The sequence below is a fragment of the Tupaia chinensis genome, unplaced genomic scaffold (assembly GCF_000334495.1).
Source record: "Tupaia chinensis unplaced genomic scaffold, TupChi_1.0 Scaffold000031_1, whole genome shotgun sequence".
In the NCBI taxonomy this organism is placed as follows: domain Eukaryota; kingdom Metazoa; phylum Chordata; class Mammalia; order Scandentia; family Tupaiidae; genus Tupaia; species Tupaia belangeri.
Genome location: NW_006159461.1, coordinates 2,142,353 through 2,158,152, shown reverse-complemented (window position 1 = coordinate 2,158,152; position 15,800 = coordinate 2,142,353). Strand labels below are relative to the sequence as shown.

The 15,800-nt window shown below is 45.1% G+C and overlaps 1 protein-coding gene across 1 annotated transcript in view; it reads right to left on the bottom strand.

Moving 5' to 3' along the window:
- The window catches only part of PXDNL (peroxidasin like), a 525,965-nt gene that overhangs the window by 89,282 nt on the left and 420,883 nt on the right, over window positions 1-15,800 (bottom strand). The window contains 3 exon segments of the mRNA XM_006140357.1: window positions 14,592-14,801; window positions 14,803-15,040; window positions 15,043-15,790. Coding sequence (XP_006140419.1) covers window positions 14,592-14,801; window positions 14,803-15,040; window positions 15,043-15,790 — 1,196 coding nt within the window.

The window sequence follows — 15,800 nt, the reverse complement described above, 5'->3', positions numbered from 1 at the left end:
GTGTCTCTCTCTGTCTGTCTGGCGAGCGCACACGCCCTATAGCGAAAACCTCTCAAAAAAAATAATAATAATTAATTAAATTAAATTAAAATAAAAACAAAAAAAGAGAATATTAAATACTGTCTCTGGCTATGGTGGTATAACTGGAAGGAGACCGGCCCTCCCATTGTATACAGCTATTAGAAAAGACCAAAAATATAAGTACACAGTTTTCAAATACTGGACAACAAGCAGCATAAGAATGAGCAGCCTCAGAAAAGACTGAGGCAAAATTGAAGAAAGTAATCTCATTTACAAAACCACCACCACAACAAGAACAACAAAAACACCTAAATATGCACCTAACCAAAGAGGTGAAAGACCTTTACAAGGAAAATTATGAAAGACTGAAAAAGTAAATTGACTATGATACAAAAAATTAAAAAGACATCTCTTGTTCTTAGATAGTAAGAGTATAATCAAAATGTCGATTCTTCCCAAACTAATTTACAAGTTTAATGCAACTCGGGACCAGCAGTTAGCGTAATGGCTTTGTCGCTGGACTCCCACATAGTCAACCGTGGTTCGAGTCCCGGATCTGGGAACTTGCACTCACGCCTGGCGCGTGTGCGTGTGTGCCCAAAATCCCAAGAGGAGAATGGAGAAGGGATTGTGGCGTGGCCATCCCCCCGGGGGTTGATTTCTCGCTTTCTGTCTCTCTGTCTCTCTGTCTTTCTGGCGAGCGCACGCGCCCTATAGCAAAAACCTCTTCAAAAAAAAAACCAAGTTTAATGCAACTCCAATGAAATAACTAGTGATGTTCTTCACAATAACAGAAAAAAAAAATCAAAATAGGTCCAAAATTATAAAAATCCCTAAATTTCCATGGCAGTACTTTGCAAAAAATGAATAAAGTAGGAGGCATCTCACTATCTGACCTCAAATATATTACAAAGCTATGATAATCAAAACACTGTAGCACTAGTACAAAAACAGACACATAGACTAATTGAACAAAATACAGAATCCACAAATAAGTCCCAAAACATACAGCCAGCTGATCTTTGCCAAAGGCACATGATGATGCAATAGAGAAAAGAATGCCTTTTCAGCAAATGGTGCTGGAATTACTGGGTACTCACATGTGGAAAGTGAATGTAGACCCTATTTCTCATCATTAAGAAAAAATCAACTGAAAATGGATCAAAGTTCTAAATAAAAACTTTACATTATAAAACTACTGGTGGAAAACACCTGAAGACATTGGAGTAGGCAAAGATTTCTTAAATAAAACCCTTAAAGAATAGGCAATAATCACAACAATAGACAAGTAGAATTACGTCATGCTGAAAAGCTTCTGTATAGAGAAGGAAGCAATACTTAGAATGAAGAAACAACTTTCAGAATGGGAGAAAATATTTTCAAACTATGCTACTGATTGATAACCGGAATATACAGGGAATTCAAGCAGCTCACTCACTAAAAATCAAGTAATCCAATCTAGAAATGGACAAATGAGTTGAACAGACAACTCTCTGAGGAAGACAGATGATTGATCAAAATGCATATTTAAAAATGTTCAACATTTCTATCATGACGAAAATGTAAACCAAGACCACAATGAGTTACCACTTAATCCCAGTCAGAATGGCTGTGATAAAGAAAAGAAAGAAAGAAAGAAAGAACAAGTACTGGCAAGTCTCAAGTGAAAAGGAAATCCTCTTATGCTGCAGATGAAAATGTAAATCGGTACAGCCACTGTGGAAAATAATTAAGAGGTTCCCCAAAAATCTACAAATAGAACTACCATATTACCCAGTAATCCCACTCCTACATATTTACCCAAAGGATAGGAAAACACTCAATTGGAAAAGAACTGTCACATCTGTATTACCGTAGTATTATTCACAACTGGTTAGTCATGGAATCAATGTAAATGACCAAGAATTGATGACTGGATTGAGAAAAAAAAGTGGTATTTACACTATGAAATACTGCTCAGCTGTAAGGAAAAATGAGTTCTTCTCATTTCATACAAAATGGATGAATGTAAGACTTAATGCTAAGCAAAGTAAGCCAGAATATGAAAGACAAATACTGTTTATCCCTGCTCAATATATACTGAATGTTTGCACTCTATGGCAAAAATCAAAAGATCTGAAGATACAAAACTATGCATCAGTTAAGGAACTGATAATCACAATACACAGGGCACTCAAGCAGCTGTCCCCAAAAAAGATGATCAACCCTAATTAAAGATAGGAGAATAAGTTGAAAATACCACTCTCCAAGGAAGACATACAAATAGTCAAAGACATATAAAAAAATGTTCAACATCCTTCATTATAAAGGAGATGCAGATCAAAACCACAATGAGATACCACCTAACCCCAGTCACAATGACTAAGATTAAAAAAAAAATGATTAAGTGCTGGCGGGGGGGTGTGGTGAAAGGGGAACTCTCCTACACTGCTGGTAGGAATGTAAATTGGCCCAGCCACTGTGGAGGACAACATAGAGATTCCTCAAAGATCTACAGATAGAACTTCCATATGATCCGGCAATCTCACTCCTTGGTATCTGCCCAAAGGACAGAAGAACGCTTAGTCAGAAAAGTGCTTGCACAGCTATGTTATTGTGGCATTATTCACAATTGCTAAGACATGGAACCAACCCAAATGCCCACGAGCAGAAGAATGGATTGGAAAAGTGTGGCACATGTACTCTATGGAATACTACTCAGCCATAGAAAACAACAAGACCCTGGCTTTTGACAGAAAGTGGATGAATATGGAAGATTTACTGCTGAGTGAAGCAAGCCAGGCTGTGAAGGAGAGACACGGTATGTCCCCACTGAATATATACCTACTGACAGCACTCTATGACCAAAACTAATTGACTAGAGGACACAGAAACATAGAAATGGTTATAGATACCAGATACAGTGCAGGAAGACGGTGGGAGAAGGAGGGGAGTCTGAGGAAGGACATTAAGGAGAAAAATAGAGAGGCGGAGCATTTCTGAGACAAAGAAATGGGTTATTATGTGTTGAAGATGATATGTATATTATTCTCCACTGGACTGGTGAGAAATGTATCCATGTTGGAATATTCACTTTGCAAGCTAAGTAAGTGGCATCTGTGATTGAATGTATAAAAGAAATTTAAATTAAAAAAAAAAAGGTACTGAGAGTGAGTGCAGACACCAGAAACTACAGGGAAGGGGAATGGATGTGGGTGGTAAGAGCAAAGGAAAGAAGCACTTTCTTTTTCATATTTTCTTTCTTTTAAATTTATTATTATTATTATACATTTAATTGCTATACAGCATTTAGATTATAAAGAGACTTTACCCAGCATGATATACACCTCAGTCCAGCCCAGGTGAGAATACTACACATGTCCTCGTCAACAAATAATCAACCGTATCGGTGTTCCACAAATGTATTACCTCTATTTTTCTCCCCAAATTTCCTTCCCTATGCTCTTGGCCTCCCACACTCCTTTCCACTTACTGTTAACAGACTCAGGAATGTAAAGTTCTCTGTTGAAAATGATGTATATGGGGACCAGCAGTTAGCATAATGGTTATGTTGCTGGACTCCCATGTAGTTGACCACAGTTCAAGTCCCAGATCCAGCAGCTTAAACTCACGCCGGGCGCGTGTGCGTGCGTGCCCAAGATCCCGAGAGGAGAATGGAGGAGAAGGGATTGCGGCGTGACCATCCCCCCTGGGGGGTGATTTCTCGCTTTCTATCTCTCTGTCTCTCTGTCTTTCTGACGAGCGCACGCGCCTTATAGCGAAAACACCTCTTCAAAAAAAGAAAATGATGTATACGGTAATATCCTTGATTTGACAGTCACATATTACATACATACTTTGAAAAACCATATCGTGTGCTATGGAGATGTACAATGATTGAATAGAAATAAGAAATCATATTTTTTTTTTAAAGAAAAGAGAAGCTTGTGCAACAGCCCAGCTTTACTTCCCCAGCACAGCAGCGCGCTGGCATCCCAGCCTAGCAAGGCGTTGCTGGGCAGCACTGAGAGGGTATCATCGGAGGCCAGGACGCTGGAGCAGCTGGAAGCAGGAGGCAGGACCTGCCTGCTGGGGAGCTGGGCAGTGGGACCCCACAGTCCCTCGGAAAGACTGGTTGGCACCTAGCTGGAGGAACTACCTGAGGCTTACCGAGAGCAACTGCTGCAGGGGCTTGAGTCGGAACAAGAAGATGCTCCTAATACCTAACAGCCTGGATAGCCAGCCCAGGGAACAGCTCACCGAGTCTCAGGAGGAGTCTCTTTTATGAAAGTAAAACATACTCAGCACGCCTATACCCAAGAGCTGCCCAGCTGTGAATGGGAGACAAGAGTTAGAGGCTGAGCAGCGCCACGTCTGCATACGGAACAGCTTAGTCTTTCCACGTTTCACACACACGAAGCGTAAAACAAAACCTGCACAAATGTAAGGGGGAATCACAGAAATTGATAAGCATTCAAAAACTACAAGACAGAAAAATATAAGTCCACACTTATGAAAATAAGGAGTTAATAGTATTTGACCCCAAATGATGGTTGTGATGTTAAACTTATCAGAAAAGGACATTAAAGCAGCTATTGTAAATTATTCAAAAAATTAATGAAGATACATTATTATTGAGTTAACATTTAGACAAATCTCAAAAGGGAATAGGGAACCATCCAAAAACCTGTAAGTTCTAGAGCCAGTGCAGTAACTGAAATGGAAATTTCCCTTGATACATGTAAAAGGAAATAGAAGATGACAGATGGAAGAGTCCACGGAGTTGCCAGAAGGTCAGTAGAACATTTCCAAACTGAGAAACAGGAGAGAAGGAAAAGGAACTTTTCCACATTGCCAGCAAGAACGGATAACATTACAACCGCTTTGAATAATGACTTGGTAGTTTCTCAAAAGGTAAACGTAGAGTTACCAAGTAGCCCAGAAACTACACTACTAGGTTTTTGTTCAAGAGATATGACACAGAGATCCACAAAGACTTCCACAAGAGTGTTCGTGGCAGTCATTCATACCAGATAACACAAATATGTGTGTATTCATACAGACGACATCACTCACAGTAATCAACAATAGGATCTACCGACATACCTCCCGGGATCATGCTGCGAAAAGCAAAGCAAGCTTCACAGAGTCCAGGGAGTGTAATTCTATGTGTGTGAGGTTCTAGAATAGGCACGGGGATAGACACCTGACCTTGACTCTTGTGGAGGGGCCAGGGGGGAAGACTGCAGAGACTGCCAGGTAAGTTCTGGGATAATGACAATGCTCTCTGTCTCTACTAGATGATGCTATAGAGATATGCATCCAATGGCCCACTTAAAATGCGTGCACGGTACTGCATGTGATTCTTACCATTCACTGTAGATTAAAAATTTAATTTTAGTTGGATTTTGATGATTTAAAGACAAAATGCATTAAATTTCATTCATATGCATATTTGCACTCTTAAAATGTAAAAGTGCAAGGACCATCAGTTGGCATAATGGTTGCGTTGCTGAATTGCATGTAGTCCAACCACGGTTCAAGTTGGGATCGGTGGCTAAAAACTCACACTGGGAGCATTTGCATGTGTGCCCAAGATCCCGAGAGGAGAATGGAGGAGAAGGGATTGCGGCGTGACCATCCTCCTGGGGGTGATTTCTCACTTTCTGATTCTCTCTCTGTCTTTCCAGCAAGCACATATGCCCTATAGTGAAAAGAACTCTCAAAAACAAAAACAAAAACAAAGTGCAGTACAATAAAGAATATAGTTTGTTCAGTATAACGTTTTCTATAATGTATACAAAGGGACTTCAAAATATTCTTGGAAAAATTGAATTAAAGCACAAGTTTATTTGGGGAGAAAAAAATTTGAAATCCATGCATCGTGCTTCATAATACGTTTTCTATGATTTTTTGAGGACTCCTCATATGTCATGATTTCATACTGTATGTAACCATGAGCACTTGAAAACATTCACTTCTGTGTTAAACTTTGGCATATTAGTAATGATTTTTCACTTGAGTTACTATAATTGTAACATAGCTTATCTTCTCATAGCACCAAACAATTTTCAAAGGCAGAGAAAAATAAAAGCATATTTTCAAAGTCAAGAAGATCATCTATCTACCTATAATTTATATCTTTATAGTCCCTAAAAGACAATTACTAAGAGTCACCACTGTAAAATCTACACAACCTGTGGCAAATTAAATGTCATGCTTTAAAGTGTTAAATGAATTGTTTTGCATTCTGTTTTTTCTACATGAACAGAACTGAGTCACTCACAGGAATTGGGCCTTTGGGGGTAGCTGACTGACAGCCTGAATTTTAATTGGCCTCTTGTCACTTTGTATTTACTTAGTCATGTGTGCCTTCCATGTTGTAGGGCTAAAACTGAACGAGTTTCAATGTGTGTGTGTTTGTGTGTGTGTGTGTGCATGAAAGTGTGTACATTTTTAATTCTTTTTAAATTGGGGCTAAGGTAATATAAGAATCAAACACTTATGGTTTTCTCTGCTGTAAATTCTTTTTTTTTTTGGAGAGATTTTCACTGTAGGGCGCGTGCGCTCGCCAGACAGACAGAAAGAGACAGAGAGACAGAAAGCGAGAAATCACCCCCCAGGGGGGATGGTCATGCCGCAATCCCTTCTCCTCCATTCTCCTCTCGGGATCTTGGGCATGCACGCACACGCGCCCGGCGTGAGTTTTAAGCCACCGGGTCCGGGACACGAACCACGGTCGACTACGTGGGAGTCCAGCGACATAGCCATTACTCTAACTGCTGGTTCCCTCTGCTGTAAATTCTTATATTATAGTAGATCATAGCTGATGAAGGCCACTAAGACATGGTGAAAAAGTAAATCGGTATGGACAAGTATAAAAACTTTATTTTCACCTAAGAAAAATTTATCTTTATCAAGGGTTTCACAATCAGAATACTTTTTTTTTTGAGAGGTTTTCGCTATAGGGCGTGTGCACTCACCAGACAGAGAGAGAGACATAGAGACAGAAAGCGAGAAATCACCCCCCAGGGGGGATGGTCATGCCGCAATCCTTTCTTCTCCATTCTCCTCTCGGGATCTTGGGCATGCACGCACACGCGCCCGGCGTGAGTTTTAAGCCACCAGGTCTGGGATGCGAACCGCGGTCAACTACGTGGGAGTCCAGCGACATAACCATTACGCTAACTGCTGGTCCCCACATTCAGAATACTTTTGAACCAAGGGCATTGGGATTTTAAAGTGAACTTCACCCAGGTAGGTCATGTTACCTTTAATAAAATATCTAGCTGCTACTTTGTGCTAAGCCCTGGGATGAACTTTGGGGAGTCAAAGTCAAATTAATTTTTTTTTTTTACTTTTTTTTTTTTAATTGCAGAGGGCATGTGCATTCACCAGAAACAGACAAAGAGAGAAAGGGAAGGAAGTACCCCCAAATGGGGCATGGCCACATCATGATCTTTCATCTTTCATTTCTCCACCCTGCTGGGATTTGGGGTATAAACGCATATGTGCCCGGAGTGTCTCTCAGCAGCTGGGCATGGAAATTGAACTGCAGAGAGCCATGTGGTATCCAGCTCCCTGGGCCACCAAGCCACAAAAAGAAAAAGAAAAAAAAAAAAAGGAAAAAAAACAGCATTCATATTTTCAAAAGATTCAAAAATAGTTTTTAAGATGGCCTCTCTCTATTTGAGAATTTATATTCACCACTCAATGGATAATTAATCTTCACGTTGTGCTCATTATATGTTATTGCAAGGAAAAGAAACAGAAAGTAAAATTCTTGAGAGCAAGAACAAGCCCATAAAAAGAAAATGATTCATTTTCACATGGTATTTGACTAAAACAAGCTCTTAAAAAAAGAAACACCTTTGACTGAAAAAATAATATTCTCTGAGCTTTGTATTAAAGGAAGTAAGGGTTTACATGGTCACAAATCCTTCTAGCAAATACTGTGGGTCTTTGGACTGCAGAAAGGTAACTGAGAAGAGAGGAAGCCAAGGAGACCTACTCCCTTCTTTCTCTTCCAGAATTTCTCTGTGTCATCTTTAAAGACCAGGGCTCCATATGCAATTTCACTTGGAAAAAAGTGTAAGTTTCCCTGGCAAGTCTTAACATCTCTGGGGTGGGATGCATCCAACGCTAATTCATGGCCTTTCCTTTCCCACTCTTATCTTGCTGAAGCTGGTTCCAGTGTGGGCTCTACTTTCCTCACATCTCAGAAGGCCTCTGTCTGCACTTCCATAGCCAACAGTCTTTCACAGATAACTCCTGCCCCCTCAGGGCTGGGTTTCTCTACTGCTAGGGCCCAAATGTGTCCTCCAAAAATTGATGTTACAACTTAATCTTTGGGACCAGATGGTGCATAGCAGTAAAATGCAACATTCCACGAGGCAGTTCCACATGGGAAGGTTTCTGGTTCAAGTCCAGGGACCTCCCTTAGCATGCTGATACACCTGAGCCCACCATCTGGGGGGGGGGCTAAGGACAATGGCACCAGAAGCACGTTGTAGGTGTCTCTCTCTTTCAGTCGCTGGCTTTCTCTTGATCATGAAAGAAATACATGTTCAAGAAATTAAGAGAACACAAAAAGCTTCATCCATAATATGACAGTATTAAGAGATGGGGCACTGAGGAGGTGATTAGTCACGAGAGCTCTGCTGGTAGGAATGAGATTCATGAAGAGTTTCCCACAGTGTTCACCCTTTCCATCATCCTGTCCCTTATGCCCTGTGAGGATGCAGAATTTGAGACCCATCTCAGAAGAAGAGGGTTTCATCAGACATGGAACCTGCTGGCACCTTGATTTGGGGCTTCTCATCCTCCAAAGCTGGGGCAAGTAATTTTTTTCTTGATAAATTACCCAGTCTCCAGTGTGAGGAGATAGCAGAACAAACGAACTAAGATATACAATGCCTTCTCAGAAAAATCCCTCCTGCGGTGCATGGGCCCCTACCCCATGCCATAGTCCTGTGGTGTGTGGGCCCCTGCCCCGTGCCATAGTCCTGTGGTGTGTGGGCCCCCTGCCCCATGCCATGAGTCCTGTGATATGTGGGGCCCCTGCCCCATGCCATGAGTCCTTTGGTGTGTAGGGCTCCCTGCCCCATGCCATGAGTCCTTGAGAAGACTCCCCAGAATCTCGCCAGTTTCATGAAGGGAACTGAAGGATGGCTACAAAACTGTCCCCATGTGGCTTTCCTGTGACAGCCCAGGTACTGCCCACACAAAGCACATGTGGTCACTTCAGAGGAAATCCTTAGTATGGACCTTCATGTGCCAGTCAGGCTTTTAAAAACTGCCTAAAAGATCCAATGAGAAGGTACTAATTGAAGCTGACAAGGAAAATCAGATTTAACTTCTGGTGACAACCTGACAGAAGTCTTCAAAAGTAACTGAAGTCATGGAAAATAGAATTAGAGTACAATTTTTTTCTGGGGGAAAAATTGCACAACCCATGCATAATTTTTTTTCATAATATGCATATTCCATGAACTTTTTAAGGAGCCCCCTCCCCCACTCCCCCTGACCAGATGACACTTAAAGATGTGAAGAAGTATTACTAAAACAGGAAGGTATTATGAGCTGTGACTTACAACTTATTAATGAAAGAGCATCTTTTTAATTATTATTTTAAGATCTCACTTTGATAGTAATTAACTGAGAAATCTTATAAGCTTAGATGGAGAAGAACTTGAGGGATCTCTTAGTGAAACAGCCTCACTTTAGAGAAAAGAACACAAGAAAACCCATCTAAACTGCCTGAGGTCACACAACACAATTAGTCTGAGCCGAGAAAGAGTCTGGTCTCCGGACGCATCGGGAGCACGGCTGTTACCACCCATCTCCCTGCGATGTTCTCTGAGCCTTAGAGTGTCAGAAACAGCCCTTCTCTTGAACCTAAATGTGTGCGATCACCATGACGTTTGCTCAGTGAGCAGCCTTTGCCCAGCCTTCACCACCTTCACACCTTCCTTCGCTGCAAAGCCCAGTGGGCACTGCTCTCCACTCCTCCTGACGCTCTGGGCTAAGGACTCCCAGTCCGGGGCTGCCCCTGAGCTGCGGCTTCTGCCCATTGAGCTGTCAGCGCAGGTCCACGAGTTATCCCTGCTGTCTCTGTGATGTTAGTCACGTAATTTAATGAAATATTATGTAAAATAATGAAGTTTTTAGTAGAAGAGGAGAGTACTTACATGGAGGCTTCAAAACGCTCATGGGAAATGTGTACTGTGAAAGCTGTGCCTATTTTAATGGATACTTAAGTTCCATTTTTCCATGAACTTTTGGAGGTCCCCTGATATTTCTATGAAAACTAAGTCCAGGGACCAGCAGTTAGCGTAATGGCTATGTCGCTGGACTCCCATGTAGTCGACCGCAGTTCGAGTCCTGGACCCAGTGGCTTAAAACTCAAGCCGGGTGCGTGTGTGTGTGCCCAAGATCCCGAGAGGAGAATGGAGGAGAAGGGATTGGGGCGTGGTCATTCCCCCTGGGGGATGATTTCTTACTTTCTGTTTCTCTGTCTCTCTCTGTCTGGTGAGCACGCGCACCCTATAGCAAAAACCTCTCCAAAAAAAAAAAAAAAACAACTAAGTCTAATTGGGACCAGCAGATGGCATGGCAGTTATGTCACTGGACTCTCATGTGGCCAATCATGGTTCAAGTCCCAGCCTCAGTGACTTGAAAGTCATACGAGGCACATGTGCGTGTGTGCCCAAGATCCCAGGAGGAGAACGCAGGAGGGATTGCAGTGCGGTCATAACCCATGGGGATGATTTCTCACTTTCCCTCTCACTGTCTCTTTCTGTGAAAAGTTCACACTTTAAAGCAAAAAGCTCTAAAAAAAAAAAAAAAAAGAAAGAAAGAAAGAAAAGAAAAGAAAGAAAGCTAAATCCACATATTTAAAAAGGGCTCTTAGATGGTGGTGCTTTGTTTTAGACAATAGTTGTCCCTTTTGGAATTTGTGCTCAGTGGGCAGTGAGCAGATGCCCTCCACAAGTTCACGTGTTGGGACGAGGTTGTCCAATAAAGACATTAAGTGCAAACTTTATTCCTTCCACTGCCCTAGGGCGGGGCCTGTGGTGTGCCAAGGTCACCAGGGCAGGCCCATCAGCCCCGCGTACACGCAGCAGAGGGAGGGCGGCAGACGGACAGGCAGGGACTCAGGCTCTGCTAAATGAACGCTCCACCTTCTGCCATGTGGTGATGTCTTTGCACTCTGCAGCCAAGTCCATCCCAAATCATGGGTTCCACAAATAAACCTTTATCTTCTTCATAAACCACCAAGTCCCAGGTTACAACGTAGTCACGGACTAAGACAGAAGGAGACTCAGACGTGACTATCTGGCCCAGCGGTAGCAGTGTGGGCTGCTAAGACGCTGCCATGGGCTGGGGCCACATGAGAGCCCCAGCTGGATTCCTGGTCTGCCGTAAAGGCTGGGCTCAGAGGCATGCGCCTGTCATGCTGCAGGCTTGCCTGGGCCACATAGCAAGAACTATCTTTAAAGGAACCAGCAGATAACATAGCAGTATGTCACTGGCTTCACACATGGTCAATCGCGGTTCAAGTCCTGGACCCGATGGCTTGAAAATCACACTGGGTGCGTGTGCATGCATGCTCAGATCCCAGGAAAAGAACAGAGGAGAAGGGATTGTGGCATGGCTACCCCTCCCGTGTGGGGGCATTTCTCTCCTTCCCTCTCACTTTCCCTCTCACCGCATCTGTCTCTCTCAGGAGAGTGCATGTGCCCTAAGGCAAAAACCTGCAAAAACAACAAGAAAGACAATTGCTGCTAATTAGTTGCATATTAATGATAATAAAACTATAATACAAATGCTGGGGGTTAAACAAACACGTAGGAGGAACTTGTATGCTGCTCATGTGGTCACGTCTCTCAGAGTAAATGTGTAATCATGGAAGACCCAGTAAGCACAGGCCAGGCCAGGACGGGTAACCCGGCTCTGTGCTCAGCAGGCCAGGCCAGGACGGGTAACCCGGCTCTGCGCTCAGCACATCCGTGCTCAGAGCAGCAGAAACAAGACAGGGAAACGCACTTTCCACACGGCCCACCGGACAGAGCCTGCGCGCTCTCACACATGTGAAGTCAAAACCCGTGAAAGGTGCACATCCATTATTTCTAGCTGACTTTTACACAGTCTGCCCTGATTACATAAAATCTGAAGTTCAATGCTACAGGTCAGCACCGACTTTGTTGATTTATTGATACCTGCCTTGCCGCTCCTAGCAGCGATGGAAGTGTTTTAAAAATAAACCTCTAAAGCCACACTTGTAAATGGATACAAAAAGAGAAGAAATAAAGGGGAAGAGTAAAGGAAGACTACATAAATGAGTAAATTCCGAGATCTGAAGACATGACGCCATCATCCGCATCGTCAGCTCCGGCGAAGCTGCAATCTATAGATTAGAAGGTCGTGACTGTAAAAACCACTGGAATTGATTTATTCTGTGCTTGTAGCTGTATGAGTCACGGTGGTTATTTAATAAATTTGCTGAGTCAAAGAGGAAAGGCAGACACCTAGGACAGTTTAAGCAAAAACGCAACTAGGCTCCTCCTCCTGACCACTGGACAACCCATCTCCCATCCTCACCCGCAAGAGGGGTCCTCCTCCTCCTTTCTCTCCCCATTTCTCTCCAGTCTCCCCCTCCTCTGTCCCTCTGGGGCACCAGGACACCCAGAGTTCTGGTTCAAACATTCCCAAAGGCAAGGAAAGTGATTCTCGGCTTGGGCTGCCCAGGATCCCACGTGCATTGAGGAGCCAACAGAAAGGCAGGTGGCGAGTGCTCAGTGCCGACCCAGGGCTGCCCGCCTGAGCCCAGGCTCGCTCCACATCAGCCACTGGGAGGATGGCGGTGGCCAGCAGCAGAGACCACTGCATCTCACAGTAGAACCACAGGTGGTGCTGCCGTGGCCGTGCCACTGGACCCACGCCTGGGATATCCCCTGCACGCAGGCACACACATGCCCCTGCAGTCTGGACTGGCTGGGGGTGGAGGGGGTGGAGATGCTATGGCGTGTCGTCTCCCTCTCCCTCTCCCTCTCTCCCTGATGAAAACAAATAAATAAACTTAACAACAACAAAAAAGGAAATGAACATGTGTACTAATAGGTTCAGATACTAATGTGAATTCTGTCCGAGCAGTTAAAGCTATAAATTACGTAGCCAAGTGTTAACACTGGGCCTTCTTTGCAAAAGCGAGCATGTAGATATTGTTACCCCCTTATATGTGAGAATGTGTCTCATGCACATATACAATATCAAACTGTGGAAATGCATGACACATCTGCATGTTCGATACATGCATCCATACATACAAATATGCGTATGTGACTAGACAAGTAAAGAGACATAAATATACAAATTAGAGTATTAAGCAGTTTGGATTTGCAGCTTTCTCCTGGAAAGGACGCGGACTTGGGAGTCGCAGAGATCGGGATTAAGTCTCTGTTCAAACACCTGTTCGTACTGAGAGCCTGTGAAAAGTATTAAATGGATTTGTATCTCAGAAACGTATAAAATAAAAAGTAGGACCTCATTCTCACAGTTGCTTAAGGAATGAATCACATGAAATGCCTCAGATCGCTGGGCAGGGCCCGCTGCCTTGAAGGCAGTCATAAACGCCGGCTGCCAGCCTTTTCTCGGACTTATCATTTCATGTCAGGATCAAAATTACATGGCACGTCTCCCACGCCCGTCTCCCACGCCCGTCTCCCACGCCCGGCCCACTGGCCCTGGAGCTGAGAGGCAACCCCGCACCTCGGCAGTGCCTGCCCTGCTCAGCACAGGAACCCCTCAGGCAGGAGTGGCAGCGGGGCTGGCAGAGTGGAATTAAATGCCGTGCGAGCACAGGGCTGAGAAGCAGAGGTGCCGACCAGGTGAGCTGGGGAGGGCCCAGGACCTGAAGCCAGCTGAGACCTCCCCACCCTCTGCACTCCCAGTGTCTGCCACCTTGCCCTCGTGCTCTGTATTTGGCCTTCAATGGACAAGACCTAAGAAAACATTTATTTTCCAAGATTTTAAAAGACCTTAATGATGAATGTAAAAAACAAAGTTATTTTCTGGAAATATTTTTACACTTGTAACTTTGAAGAAAACTCGGATATAAACACTAATACTGACACTGTACTTTACTGAGAGGCATTAATGAGCTGGGGAACAGGGCCGCCATACATTCTGATGATAAACTCAGAGCTGTCTGTTCTTTGGACAAGGAGTCATTCGTTTTCATTTTCGCTGCTTTGCTCTACCTACCCAGGCCTGTGTGAAGGCCAGTTGACTCTGCAGCTGGAGGGCTGATGGCCTTACAGCAGCAAAGGGACTTGCCTGGATTTCCATACACCATGAAGGAACAGAGCAGCGGCCCACCTCTCCGCACTCAGATAGTTACACTTACGGAGGGAAAATCAGAATTTCGGTCGCTGGAGAATCCTTCCTCTGAGATTACACTTCTTCCCCAGTAACAGTTATTAAAGGATCTGCAACAACCTCACGCATCCAAATTCCACCCCTGCAAAATGTCCTTCCAAGCTTCACCTCTCCCAAGTCATGTTTTAAGCCCAGCAGCATTCCAGACTTACTTTTTCAGCTTTTGTCTGATCTCTGAATCTTTCATTTCATTTTGAAGATCCTCAAAGTTCTCAACAAAAGTCAAATTACAGAAAACCCTGAAGTCGACATAGGGCAGGATCCCATGGTCGCGACCCCTTTGGATGTGGACAGCGGCTGAGTCATGGGCGGCAGAACGGGCAGCAGAGGCCAGGCTTCGAGCTAGGCCTGGGGTTGGGAGGCGCTGCCCGCCGCTGCTCAGCCCCCACCCCGAACAGCCCTCGGAGGAGCAGATCGATCCCACCCTCGTCTATTAGCCTGGACGAAGAAAAGAGAGCTTTGTGGAGCGGAAGGTGGCCTTCGGGAATTTCACAGAAAGTGTCATTCAGGCGATACAGGACGGGATTAGTTAACGCGCGGCCCAGTGCAGAGGCTGCAGCGGCGAAGGAGATGATGATGCCGGCGTTCACGGTGGGGTCTAGCCCTGGTACTCACCCAGCACCTTCATGCCGGGCTCCCCCAGGACCTTGGGCAGCCAGTGGCTGTAGGTGATGTGCTGCAGCTGCGTGCCCACGACCTTCCTGGCCTCCTGGTAGAGGGTGTCCCCATCCCAGTGGGGGTTCAGGGTCGACAGCTCGGAGGCCACCCTGTTGTGGTCGCCGAGCCACAGGGTGTGCATGGCCAGCAGAGCCGGCTGCTCGTTGGCGCGGTAGTCCCCTGCCAGGAAGCAGCGCCCGCGTCTGGCCTGGCCAGGGCCTGCTCACCCAGTGGCTGGGGGCGCCGGGGAGGGCTTTCCAGAAGGGGCCCACCGCGAGCTGGTCCTCAGCAGTCCCCACGGCTCCGCATGGTCTCTGAACATCAGAGATTCCCACTGCGAGCTCCCATAAATGCTGGAGGCATCGAGGTAGGCTGTGGGCTGGTTCATCTGCTCCCGGGTATGGACAGAGTTCCTTCCGGAAGAGGTCAGGTCGATGCCACACACTGAGCTGGAGCGTGCCAACGTTCTGCAAGGTGCTTGGGCCCTCCAGGAGTCAGTGCGAGGGTAGTCCACAGGGAGGCAGGGAGGGTCGTGCGAGCAGGCGGAGCTGCAGGGCTTTGCGTCCGAGAAGCACGCGGTGCCCAGCGCCGGCAAGGCGTGGTCCAGGTCGTGCTCCAGAAACCGGCCCCAGTGCATGAGCATGTGTGTGTGTGTGTGTGTGCGGTCGGGGGGCACGGCCGCCATGCCCAACAGCTCCGCGGAG